Source organism: Etheostoma cragini, chromosome 12 (genome assembly GCF_013103735.1).
Source record: "Etheostoma cragini isolate CJK2018 chromosome 12, CSU_Ecrag_1.0, whole genome shotgun sequence".
NCBI classification, from domain to species: Eukaryota; Metazoa; Chordata; class Actinopteri; order Perciformes; family Percidae; genus Etheostoma; species Etheostoma cragini.
Genome location: NC_048418.1, coordinates 20,540,281 through 20,553,466, shown reverse-complemented (window position 1 = coordinate 20,553,466; position 13,186 = coordinate 20,540,281). Strand labels below are relative to the sequence as shown.

Genomic DNA, 13,186 nt, shown 5'->3' with positions numbered 1-13,186 from the left:
GCTAATGCATTATGCCGAAAAATTTAACAAAAACACAATAACAAGCCGCAATTTTCTTTGTTTTTTCTTGATTTGTCATTAAAGACTATGTTTACATGCACATAGTATTGTGGGTGTTGTGTCCATGTTAAGAGTCTGTTTCTAAAAGTATTTCAATATCTTGCTCCAGTATACATAATACATACAATAATCTTACTTAATCTGATTTTATTTATGTACACCTTTACTATACTGATATTGTATTTTTGAGTTTTACAATTGGCAATGATGTGCCTTAAGCAGATAGAAAGATCCAGCAATTACATTCAGGTCTTTCATAATCAGGATAAGAGTCTTTCCAGGTAACTGAAAGCAAGGTTGGACATTTATGAACAGTAAGCATCAGTAATTTAAGGGAATATTGTTGTACGTGTAAACATAGCCATTGACCTCAACCTTTCCCTCTTCTCTCTAGCTCTCTACGGTTCTAAGCAGTATACTTTACAAAATCAAATTTGGCAAATTTGTGTGGGGAGTGTGTGTGTGTGTGTGTGTGTGTGTGTGTGTGTGTGTGTGTGTGTGTGTGTGTGTGTGGGGGGGGGGGGTCTCTTTAAAAAGCCATGTTCACTGCCCCCATACATTGTCTCCAGTAAATCCTCGGTCAACCATTATGCATGTAGTTCATTGGGCCATTTCTACTTCCCCTACTATTTCATTGTAACTTAAGTGAAATCAAATACTTTAATTTTCAAATTTCAAAAAACAAATGGAGTTAGATTAGATTACAATAATACAATTAAATCTACCAGTTGTGGTAGAACTCTACAGTCTGCTCTCATCATGACCCATGAGCTCTTCTGACCATTAAACAAACAGACCGGAGTCGCAGTGATTACACTAGCATTAGCCTGGAGCACCGTGTTTGACAGCAGTTTGACAGCTTTTGAGAACCTGACAAATTCAATTTTGTTTGGAGCATACTGCTGACCTAACACCCTATCTCTTCCCTCAGGCGCTGACAAACACCAGGCGGGTGGAGTAGATCAGGTCGGCTAGGTAAAGGATGAAGTTGACAGCAGTGAGCACAGACACCACCATGCATTTATCCCAACTGCACAGCCCCTGCGCGGTGTTGCAATTGTAGGGCCTATCTTTGTTTCCGCCATTCTTGGGATCAAAGTTGAAAATGGGCCAGATAATGGTTGCTGATAGATAGAGGACAACGGCCAGCAGGGCGTAGCCAGACAGGAAGCGAGCAAACGAGAAGGGGAGGCAGCCGGTGCACTCGCCGATGCAGAGCAGGATGATGGCCGCTGACAGGATGAAGCAGATGCAGTAGACGGACATGCAGTACTTGAGCGCGTCGTGTCGGTCGTAAAGCACAGGCTCGCTGATGAAGACGAAGATGATGCAGGCCACAAAGGTCTCGCAGACTTTCAGCAGGCCCGGGGCTGTGGCCATGTAGCCAGCCACCTCGCCCGGACGCGCCTTGCTGATGCTCACCTCGGTAATGTAGGCGATGGTGGCTAGACAGGAGAACACGGTTGACACGATGCGGTAGTCGCGGATTTCACTTGGGCCTGAAGAGCCTTTGAGGAAGTAGAGGGGGAAGATGATGGAGGCGGACAGGCAGAGCAGAGCGGCGTAGCAGGCAAAGGTGATGGGGAAGTTCTTCCAGGAAACAGGGGCCCTGGTCTGAAGGCCGAACAGCTCCACCAGGAAAACAAGCAGAGTCCCGGCAAAACTGAAGGCCCAGCAGAAGATGCACCAATCTCCGGTGCCGTGGAAGAGTCTGCCTCCATGCACGGCCACGGAGAAGGCCACGCAGGAGAAGATCAGGGCTGCCAACCGTGTCCATAGGAGGGGGCTGGAATGGAGGACTACAGCCATGATGTGGTAAGTGACGTAAGAAGCTGGAATGGTTGCTGTGAGATAGTAGTAGAGATAGTAGGAATAGTCTTCCTGTTGGGAGTCACTTCCTTTAGATTTTTATGGTCAGCCACTCAAAGAAGACGGAGAAATCTGTAAGAAGAAGAGACATTAAAAAGAATAGGTAAGCAAGATTTTTGAGTTAATGTCATTTTCAATGACCGCCTAAAAAAACGTTTAAGAGACCTGCTTTGGATGAAGTACACGATACGACCACATGAGGGCTTAAACTGGCACTGCACTCCTACATGCCCTTTTCAGAAAAAAACACAATGCTGTTATTATATCTTTATGACTAGTAGAAACAACAAGTGAAACCATGGAAAACCAATTTAAAAACCCAAATAATGAGGGCACTGTTGTCACACTCGTCCCAGCACATTAACGTCTGATCAAATCATATGGTGAACACTCCCTTTCTTCTTCTCTGGTGCTCTCTGCCTCATATTGAACTCCAGACTGCTTTCTCAACAGCATTCCTGCGCTGAGGGCAGACTATTTCACTCTGGCATTCCTCCATGCTCATGTCCTCTGACGAGCGTGGTGCCGCAACCTCCACAGTGTCCGTCATCGTGCTCTGGACAGGGCCCTCAACACTTGTTCCCCTCCTTCTCTCAGGGTCCTCATGCTGCAGACCAGTCTGAAATCTAACAAGTCTGTGACTCTAGAGCTGCTGTGGTTTAAATTCTAAAAACTGCATCTTTAAGGCCCTGGAAACTTATTTTGGATATTTCCAGAACAGCTTTTGCTGTTTTTCTGTGCTATTTAACGTTTTTTTTTAAATAGTTTTTTGCGTATTAAACTCTTAATAAATAATACTTGGACTTGTTTTGTTTTGTTCCAAACGTTAGGTTTGATTGTTGCTTATTTGGTCAGGAATATATGATGTCATTGAAAAATAGACGTCATGTTTTTAGACAACAGCATACAGTTCTTTTACACTGCTAGAGGTAGGGATTACTACTTGTATTGCTACTAACCCTAACCCTAACTATTGTGGGTTTTGGACTCTGATATATCTAGGTAGAACTACCTTCCTCCCTTCCATCCTTCTTTCCTATCTTCCTTTTACTGCCTTGTTAAGTTCTTATTCAGTTGGTGATCTCATATTTTCAGAATTATTTTCAACCAAGCAGCATGGCTAAAAGTTAAAGCTAGAACAATCTTTGACAGCTATCTTTGGGGTACCTCCTGCACCGTTCACTCATTCCAATAAACAGTCAGATGTTATTGCTTTTGCTTAAGTCATTGCCATTTTTTACATGGGAAAAGCCCCAACCTTCCTCTTGCCACATCTTGGCTGTCTGATTAGATGTCTTTCCTGGCATTAGAAAAGGTGAAATATAACCTGAGAGGCTCATCGGTCCAATTCCACACAAGATGGCAGCTGGTCCTTTCCTCACACTCTTACCTCTCTGGGCCCCATCTGATTGTTATCATATCCAAGTTGTTATTTTTCTTCTTAAAGCAGACATCCTGACTAACCTCTCTCCTTATGGTCTCCATTTCAACTTTTTAATTTCTCTTTTGGGTTTCTCTGTTTGTTTCCTTGAATTAGAATGTTTTTTGCAAGGTGGTGTTAAGTGCTATGTACAACACCACATAACGACTGGAATACAAAAATCGGTAGTGTGTATTTATATTTGTGAATCTCTGGTTTTAAATAAAATACATTAAAAAATAAAAATAATAAAAAGCTTACCCAAAATTATTTTCAGATGCAGCTCCTCAGAAAGAAACTCTAAAACACAAATCTATATCCCCTCCCCAAGAGTTAGGTATAGCTATAGCTTCCTTTACTTGGTAAAGGATAAACAAATGACATCTACCCTGTAAATGTGAGAAAAGCAGCCACTGTGACCACAAGTGAAATGTACTTGATAACAATAAAGTGTAACAGTAGCACAAGTGGAAAAGAGTCATAAAGTCACCCAACCACTGGTGAGCACACTAAATCAACCAAGGGAGCCTGGATTGAGCATTAGTGTGTTTTATTGCCAATAAAATTAACTGTTCATTTGTAGGAAAATGAATGTGCTATTTCTTTTGAGCTTGCATTGAAATGTGTTTGGGCTCAAGCTGGGTTTGTCCGTGGACTATTTTTGGATTTGTTGTATTCTCTTTCTAACTGGTTGTTTTGTCCAAAAAGAAAAGAAAGAAACCCCAAATGTTCAACTCAAAAATGATATAAAACAAAGACAAATGTCAAATCCTCAAAGCTAGAGACCAAACATTGACGCTTGATTAATTATGATAAATGTATTTTCAAAATTGCTTTTGATGAGCTTATCAATTATTTGACTAATCTCTTCAGCTAGTTTTCCTTTGGTTTGCAAAAGGAAAGATATAGTTTCTTGCTCGCTTGCATGCTCAAAAAGATCGAACAAAATGGCGCCAAACTCATCTCCAGCTTTCATAAATGCCGTTTCTGAAAATGACGGGTGATGTCATGTTTTACGGAGAGCAGATGTGAAATGGTTGCATTCATCTGTGCCCAATACAAGGTCATTGAAGGGTTTTGATACACAGTTCTTAAACCACAACCTGTTGTGCAGCTGCATGTGCATGAGATCTAATGAGGATATTGTCATTAGGACAGATATCCTACTCCTCCTCCACGATGGATTTCTATCGAACATGGCGTCTATATTAAGAAGCTCCTGCTGTTCAATTCTGAGCGACGGATTTCTATGCTTTCATCAAAAACAACAGTGAGATAAGATAAGACATTTTCACAGCCAAAAACCTTCGGACCACACCGACCATATTCCCTCCCATCCCTCCTGACACCCATCCCCTCTCTTGGCTCCACAAGCACTGCATTCCCTGTTCCCAGTTTACACAGAGAGACAGTTATAAACAAGGACGACAGTCCTGTTTACATTAGTCTCATTAAACACCTATAAAATAGTCTCGGTCTGAACTAGCAACTGGTGGCAAGGCATGAATAGGAATAGGGGAAACAAAAAGAAAGAGAGCAATGGAAAAAGAGAAACTTTTGCAGGATGACGAACATGAAGCCATGAGGGAGTGGAGGCAGGGAGTTGAGTGAAAAGAGGGAGGAACACGGGGGAAGCCCTGTGTCTCAGGCCACAGAAGGACACATAGTTCAAACACAGTGATGAAGTGGAATAGCAGAGAAGTGACTCACCACCGCTCCATCACTCTCTTTCCCCATTCGTCCTTTCTCTACCCCCCTCCTCCTGCTTCTACCTCTTGTAAGATTTTCCAACTTACTGATGTGTTCCAGATGTGCTAGTCTGGCTGCTGCTGAACAACTGGTAACATTGTCATATTTGCCAAGTTCTTTTCTTTCCTCGCTTTCCCTTCCCTTCCCTTCCTTCCCTCCTTATAGTCTCATTTGGCAGCTACTCCCTCTCTTTTCCATCAGATGTCCTCCTTCTCCCTCCCAGCTCAATACTCCCACCCCAGCTTTAAAGTCAGGGTACCAATTATGCTTCGTGTAAACCACTCAAAATAAACGTATACAGAGGGATTGTAATGGAAAAATCAATCCCGCTACTCCAGCCGCCATTACTTTGGTGCTTATGGAATCAAGTCAGGAAAGAAATGGGAGAGGAAAATGGGAGAGGGGAGACGAAAAAAGAGAAAAGCAACAAGAGCACAGTGTGGAAAAGTGTCTTTTCACAGCACAGCATGGAAAACACGACAGGATCACGCAAACAGGGGCATTTCCCCAAATGGAGGAGGCGCTGAAAATAGGTGCACGCATCACGCCTGCACCGGGACGGCAAACAGGATGTGACTGCACCATGCTCCTCTGCACATTTACTTTTTATATGACACACACACACACACACACCAAGATTTCAGGAAACAAGTGTTTATATCAGGCAGAGAGGTCATGTGCGCTGCTTGTTTGGTTGTCATGACACTAACTTGATTTCACCTATAATCCACTTACAGGAGACCCGTGGGCTGAAGCACAGAACAAGCTCTGTTGGCAAACCATCCCAGTGTGTGTGTAATAGGTTCATGTTAGGATATTATTGTGTTATTGTTGTGTGTTTCGAAGGCTGGGGCAAAATGTACCCTCACATGTGATCTTTTAAAAATCCCAGAAGTATTCAGAATTTTCCTCCAGATTTCCTTTCTAACCATCTAAAACAGCATGTAAACTACCATACAGTAGTTACAAAATCTCTCACACATGGATTTTTTTGAGAGTCATCACCTTTTTTCTAACCCACCACACCTTCACAATGGAAGGGAAACTTAGATGCAATTCTGCATTTACATGAAGACCAACAGTGAAGTTGTTGGTCAGAGTCCAAATGAAAACCTAAAATAAAAAACAGACAAATCCCACAACCCATAAAGTAGAGAGTAAAAGTCCCCATGGAGCAGTGTGTGCCAGTGTGACGGCTGTGTTTTAGGCACAGCTTCATTCATTGACAGTGAAGGTGGGTGTGCCGCCTGCCGCGCCCTGCTCCCACCACACTACAGCCCACTAAACACAAACTGACAACAAACACACAAATTTATCTCCAAACACTGTTTTTTTTTTTAGGAAACCAGGTTGAAAACATTTTTGAAAACATTCTGCCCTTGCAGAATGTCTGAAAGTCTCACCAAAAAAGAACTATAGTAGAAAATACTCAAATAAAAAGTATAATAAAGGGTCTATAAACCCACCAAGGAGCACCTTAGATATCAATTTAACACTCTACAAGTTTTCCACCTATTTACTCTTTTATTTATTTATTTTAATATACAGGGACATTTCCTAACTTATTATAATGAAAAACAAATAACAGTTGTTTTTTTTAACACTGTAAAGATTTCCTCAAACATGCTCACACATACACAGACCCAAGCTGCTGACATGAGACATGCAGGCAAGATGCAACAAGTTGCAGCTGAACGAGGTATTTTCCACTATCACTCTACCTCATAAAAACACGTTTCCTTACCACGAAATTACCACATCGGGTCATATTAAGTTATCAAGTTTGATCTAAAAGTCGGTTACCTTTGTGATACTTGGCTGCGGATAGTCTCTGCCTGGTCCGGGACATCCAGCTGTAGAGAACCTCAGATCGCAACTCCTCAGCTCCGTGACCTGACGAGCAGCTCAGATCAGCAGCTCCACGCCCAGCAAACCAAATTAGGCATCAAATGTCTGCACCGTTCTTCACATCTGTCAACTCTCGTCCTCCTCCTCCTTCTCCTCCTCCTCCCAGCACACAGCTGGATGCGTAACACACAGAATGCGTTACACAGCAGACATGTTTTTACATATTCAGGGGCTGGGCAGCATCGTACAAGCGGGAAAAAATACATAAAGCTACATTGATTTTTTTAATGAATGTAGCCTATCTCTCGTGTTTTTGTATGTTCCCTGTTTTTAGAAATATATGGGTGCACTTATTGATTCCCCCCACCCCAAACACACACACACACACACACACACACACACACACACACACACACACACACATTAGTGTAATTGGGCAACGCTTTGTGTTCTTTTTTTGTGGCACTTGTAACACAAGGAACTGGCCTGTATAAAAAATATTAGGCCTACATTTTTTTCGATTGCATGACAGTGGGCACAACTGGAGCCACATGTGAAAAACTCTAAAGGATGTAACGATTACCGGTGTAACGGTAAACCGCGGTAGAAATGTTGACGGTAACAATTATCCTTTCCATTTAAAATATCCTTATTACGCGGTGGAAATGGAAATTCTGTGTTTAATCCTGCCCACCTTTATCGGAGGCTCCTGAAGTAGCCACGCGCGAGGAGGGGGGGACAGAACGTAGCAGAGGACTAATTTCTGTATCTTTTTCTTTTTTTCCCCGTTTTGTTGAAGTGATGTGACTTGAGTTAAGTTAAACTCTTCTGTAGCTTGCTAACTGTCATAGGTTTGACAGCCTCATTATCTTCAATACGTGTTTTAGCCCTTGTTACGAGGTGACATTTATTTGGAGAAAGAGAGAGAGAGAGAGAGAGACAGAGAGAGAGAGAGAGAGAGAGAAGGCGAGCGACTTGTGCAACCACGTGTTGATACTCGGGTTGTGTTTGCTAGCAACGTGCTATCAACTTAAACAGCGTGTGGAGCCACATTTAGCTACAGCTATATTACACTCTTTGCTCCGTTATGGATGTGTGTGCTATAATAGATGTGGCAGTTTGTGTTAGGCCTACTAATGTCACACGTATGTTAATTATTAGAGAAAAAAAGGCGTATGGCGATGCCAACACCCTCAGACCGTTAGAACCAAGCTCCGGACCTGGGGAGACAGATCCTTCTCAGCTGCTGAACCCGCCCTCTGGAACGCGCTCTCCGGCCACGTGAAACAGTCATCACCCTACCATCCTTCAACCAGGCCCTCAAGACTCACCTCTTCCGACTGGCTTTTTCCTGTTAACAGACTCTCCCTCTTTTTCTCTGCCCACCTCTCCTGCTTTACCAGGGCTTTTCCATGCACCTATGTGTCCTCCTTTAGTTTTTTGTGTGTCATGTCTACATACCTTTTGTTTTTTCGTAAACCAAAACTGTAAAGCATCTTTAAAAAAAGAAGAAGAAAAAAATATTATATATATATATATATATATATATATATATATATATATATATATATATATATATATATATATATATAAATAGCCTATATATATATACTAGAAGTTGTATAATATTAGCAACTAATAATCTGAATTCAGGTTATTATTTGCTAATATTTCAGAAACACATCCAAGTTCACATGTAACGTCAATTAAAACTTCATAGTCAGACATCTCTGGTACAAGTTCTTACCGGACCCCCCACAGCCGCCCAGTGTTTCAGTAGCCAGTTTACAGTAGTTTTTACAAGCCTATTGCCTATATTTAGGTAATACAATAAACACTGTTACACTTTTTGAAACAATTTCAGCTTGTGTAGGCCTGTTAGTGTTTTTTTTTTCTTCTTTCTTTCACCTTTAAAAATACTGTGATAAAACCGAAAACCTTGATCATTTTGGGGACTATAACCGAGAAGTAGGATTTTCCTACCGTTACATCCCAAACTCTAACTACAGTCTGCACAGCAGCAGTTCATGTGGACCAAACTCTAGTTAGTTTTTCATTGCTTGAACACAGTTTTTAAAACTCTACACACTTATGCCATGGCGTTAACCACTATGGATATATGCTATGGATCCACAACACTTTGTCCAAATGCTAACACACTGCTGTCACACCACACATTCAAAACCGAATGGATTTCAGTCTGGTGCCTATCAAACACTGCTTATTGCAAATTTGGCTGAAAGCCTAAGCAGCTGTCTTGTTTCAGTTTAGTTAATGAACATATACGGTGGAGTTGGGCGGTATCCACATTTTGATACTGTCAGACCTCCCTATTTTACCATGGTATACAGTATTATAGTTAGTTATTTTTTATAGTACTGACTAATTATAAATGATGACGTAAGGCTCAGATGGCGTCACCAAACTGTTGGCTTGTGCCTAAACCGTTCATAAAGTGAATACCAAACACTAATACTGAAACACCTCTCCCTTCTCATTAGTTCGGAACCTGAAATGCTGCCAAACTGCAAAAGTTGTGTTATATTGTTGTGTTTTACCGATTTACTGCCAAACCCTAATAGACGGTAGTTGCGGTTTTCTTACAGTCACTTTGCTACTAATTTCAGAACATTGATGTAATTTTTCTAAACTCTTGACACAAAACTCAAAACGGTCATCACTTGTAACGCAGGCTGTCCAGTGTTCAAAACAATACATTGGGAATTCATGTTTTTAAAGAAATCTTGCACTTGCACTGTCATTGGTTTGAAAAAAAAGTAATTTATTGTGAAATACCATTGAAACGTTACTTTAGAAAACTCCAACACAAGCTACCCATAGCTCCACTGTGTCATTGTTCGTAAAATCATTAAATAGTGTAATACAAAATAGGTGATACATGTTTCATTATGGTACTATATGAAAATACATCCCTGTAAAAACACTGCAGTAGTAGAGAGAATACCACAGACCGTGGAATCATTGAACAAAATCTAAAATGTATTAATGAAAAACAGAACAGTACAATCACAACATAGATTTATTTGAATCAAAGCTAAATAATTAGCTAGGAAATAGATGTTAGTGAAATAGTGTTCTTCAACTTGCTTCTACTGTAAAAAACAAAAAGAAGTTTTTACTGTCTACAGTTTCATCCCTCTGTCATGTGGATTTGGCCATAGGTATATATTTAGATACAGTATATATATGTATGTGAGTTTTGTGTCTAGAGTTTTGAAAATGATGTTAAGGTTCTGAAATTAGTGATTGTAAAAAACTATATAGAGAAACATCAAAAAGCCTTTTTTTGAATACCAGCCCCATAAAAGAATGAAAAATGATCCGTTTGAGAGAAACAAGTAAAAGAGCAAAGCTACCAATATGTCCAGGTCAGATGTCTGAGGATACATACACAGCTAAAGAAGTGAAAACAATATATTTTAACAATAGTAAATACGTTCTTCCTGTTTTTCAGAAAGTAATGGAGGTGAACGCAATGGAAACACCACCTTCATTAGTATTTAGAGATGATGCAGACATCGTTGTTCCATGTATTACTAGAGACAAAATATATTGAAGCAAACGGATTTTCAGTTTACCTTACTTAAAAATTGGTATGTTACATAAAATATATATCTTTTCTTTAAAACTATTGAGTAGTGTGAAGTCACTCAAATTGTTCAAACTGTAAAGATGAAAAGTTTGTGATTTCTGTGTTGGTGTTTGATGCTAGTGTTCTGAGTGACAGTGTGTATTATCTCATTGAGGGCTGTCTATAGCGTTTGATGCTAGTGTTTTTACTCTCAGCGTGTTCTGAGTGACAGTGTGTATTATCTCAGTGAGGGTCGTTCATACTGTTTGGTGCACTGGGCCTGTTTTGAGACGTGTGTGTTGAGTGGTGTGTTGCTTTGAGTGAGTGTAGCAGGTGATGTGAACTGTAAAGTTGAGACTGCAGACTGTAGTTTGAGTTTTGCACATGTAGCTCCAGTTGTGCCCACTGTCATTTATCAATTGAAAAAAACTGTAAACATTAATATGAAATAAACAAGCAATACATAAATAAACAAATATGTATGCTTAGCCAACTTTTTAACATTACGAACAAATCTGAATACACCTACACTTACAGGGACTTTGAAAATAGCTGAGTAGGTGTTTGTGTGTGCGCGTGTGTGTTTGGGGGGGTGCTTGAGAGTCAATTTTAGTGGGGGTAATGACTGTAACAGAGAGATATGGATAAGTAGGCTAAGCGTTACTATAGACACGGCCAGATAATACTAAATATTTGTCATGGTTAAGGTCTGAATCATAGTAATCAGAGATTATTTGTTTGCGTTGCTCAGCAACAGCAGCTGTAACCCCTGACAACTGTTTTTATTTATTGAATGTCATAAATTGACGCGTTTCCTGACCGTGTAAAAAAAAAACTGTCGGAGAGTCAGAAAGGGAAGTATGCTCTCACATCCACATTCTTACAAGATAGCTTTTATTTAGCCTGCTTATATTGTTCACATGTCATTACCCTGGAACACATAGCCTAGGGCTATGATGTCAGAGACTATAGCACATTGTTTGTGTGGAGCAAGCATACTCTTCTATTTTTTCACCTATAGTCTAGTATGTATTACTGAAACAAAAACCTTTATTGCCCTGTACAGTATATTGGACAATAACAAAACCATGTAAAAACGACAGAGTTCATTTAAGATTAAAAGTGCGGTAGGTTACACAGTTAAAGTCCTGCATTGAAGATGTTGGTAAAAGCATGTAGGCTAACTATTATCAGCCTATTAAAATGACTCAATACAAAAGAACAGCCCCTCTGAGTCTTATTCTTGGCTTTTTACTATGCTGCTGTTGGTTGAGGTGGAGCCAATTTAAATTGTGGATGCTGTTCCGTAATTGTCTATTTGTTAAATATGTTTTATATGAAAAATCCAAGTCCAAAATAAAATACGTCCCTCTGAATTAGTGAAGTAAAAGTATAAAGTAGCATTAAATTCTACTCAAGTAAAGTACCTCAAATAGTTCTTAATCTCTTACTAAAAAGAAGAAACTTTGAGATGGAGGTATGGTCTAAACAGCATAATGCCTGTCTCCAGCCGGAGACACAGCGTCCTAAACATTTCCAATAAGACATCTTCCCTTGCTGACACAGTTAGGGAAAGGACAGGGTCAGTTATCCAGAAACACAGTACCATACACCGAAAATTATTTTCACACATCAGCTTTTTAGACTTTGCGAAAACATTGGACGCGATGAGCATAGCCTATAGGAAAAAGATGACTAATAAGAATTAAGTCAAAAAAATGTTATGGCAAATTTTAGATGTTAAAAAATGTATACTGTAGAATCTTGCGTTTGGTTACAGTTTGTTTTTTGTTTTGTGCTTTTTATCACCACTAGAGAGCGCCAGAGCTCCAATCAAATACCGCCTCTTTCATTAGATACGCAATAATTGAAGTAAAAATGCATGTGGATTAAAAATGTGTGTGAGTGATCAACACAAAAAGTAGCCAAATTTAAAAACTGATGACGAAAATGCATTTGAATTGAAAAATGGAGCGATAAATTATGAAGGGATTTAATACACTTGACTGATATTATTTTATTACAAGTACTTACTTTTCAATATTTATGGTCTCAGGTTAATATAATTTAAATTATGATAACGATTCTTGCTTCTTTGCTCTAATTACACATTCAATTTATTTTTTAACGTCACTTACACTACAATATTGTTTCTCTTATCATGGCAACCGCACTTTAAAATTCCTTTTGTTTGACGGCATTTTACTTACTCAGTCTACCATATTTTCACGGTCTATTTCTTGCCTGTATTTCTTGCCTTGTATTTCTTGCCTTGTATTTCTTTCGTGCTTACTTGTTTGTGTGTTATTGTTTTTTGCTGTTAATGAAAAAGGCTGCTACTGTAACGACAAAATTTCCCCGTCGTGGGATGAATAAAGTATAATCTAATCTAATCTAATCTAATCTGATATTTATGTCAAGCCAAGATGGACAGAGACCAATAACGTTATGGCAAAGACTCATCTCATAAACAGCATGATTATTATTTCTTTAACTGTCTATGATTAGTATATGCCCATAGACAGTTAAAGAAATAGGCCTGTACGGTATGATGTAATTGTTTCCTTGACATTTTTACAACAGGAACGTCAATTTTCAGAGACGTCTGCTTGGTGGGTGGCTGTCTATGCTGGGGGGGGGGGGGGGGG

At 39.8% G+C, this 13,186-nt stretch overlaps 1 protein-coding gene across 1 annotated transcript; it reads right to left on the bottom strand.

Moving 5' to 3' along the window:
* Positions 1-888: 888 nt before the first annotated feature.
* Positions 889-7,075, bottom strand: si:dkeyp-66d1.7 (myeloid-associated differentiation marker homolog). The gene is made up of 2 exons (XM_034888430.1): positions 6,902-7,075; positions 889-2,001 (listed from the first exon to the last, which is right to left on the bottom strand). Exon 2 carries the CDS (start codon positions 1,867-1,869, stop codon positions 988-990), a length of 882 nt encoding a protein of 293 aa, XP_034744321.1. The 5' UTR covers positions 1,870-2,001; positions 6,902-7,075; the 3' UTR covers positions 889-987.
* Between the last annotated feature and the right edge of the window lie 6,111 nt (positions 7,076-13,186).

Coding starts and splice junctions, on each gene's coding strand:
- si:dkeyp-66d1.7 (XM_034888430.1), bottom strand. CDS start 1,869: ATGGCTGTAGTCCTCCATTCCAGCCCCCTCCTATGGACACGGTTGGCA.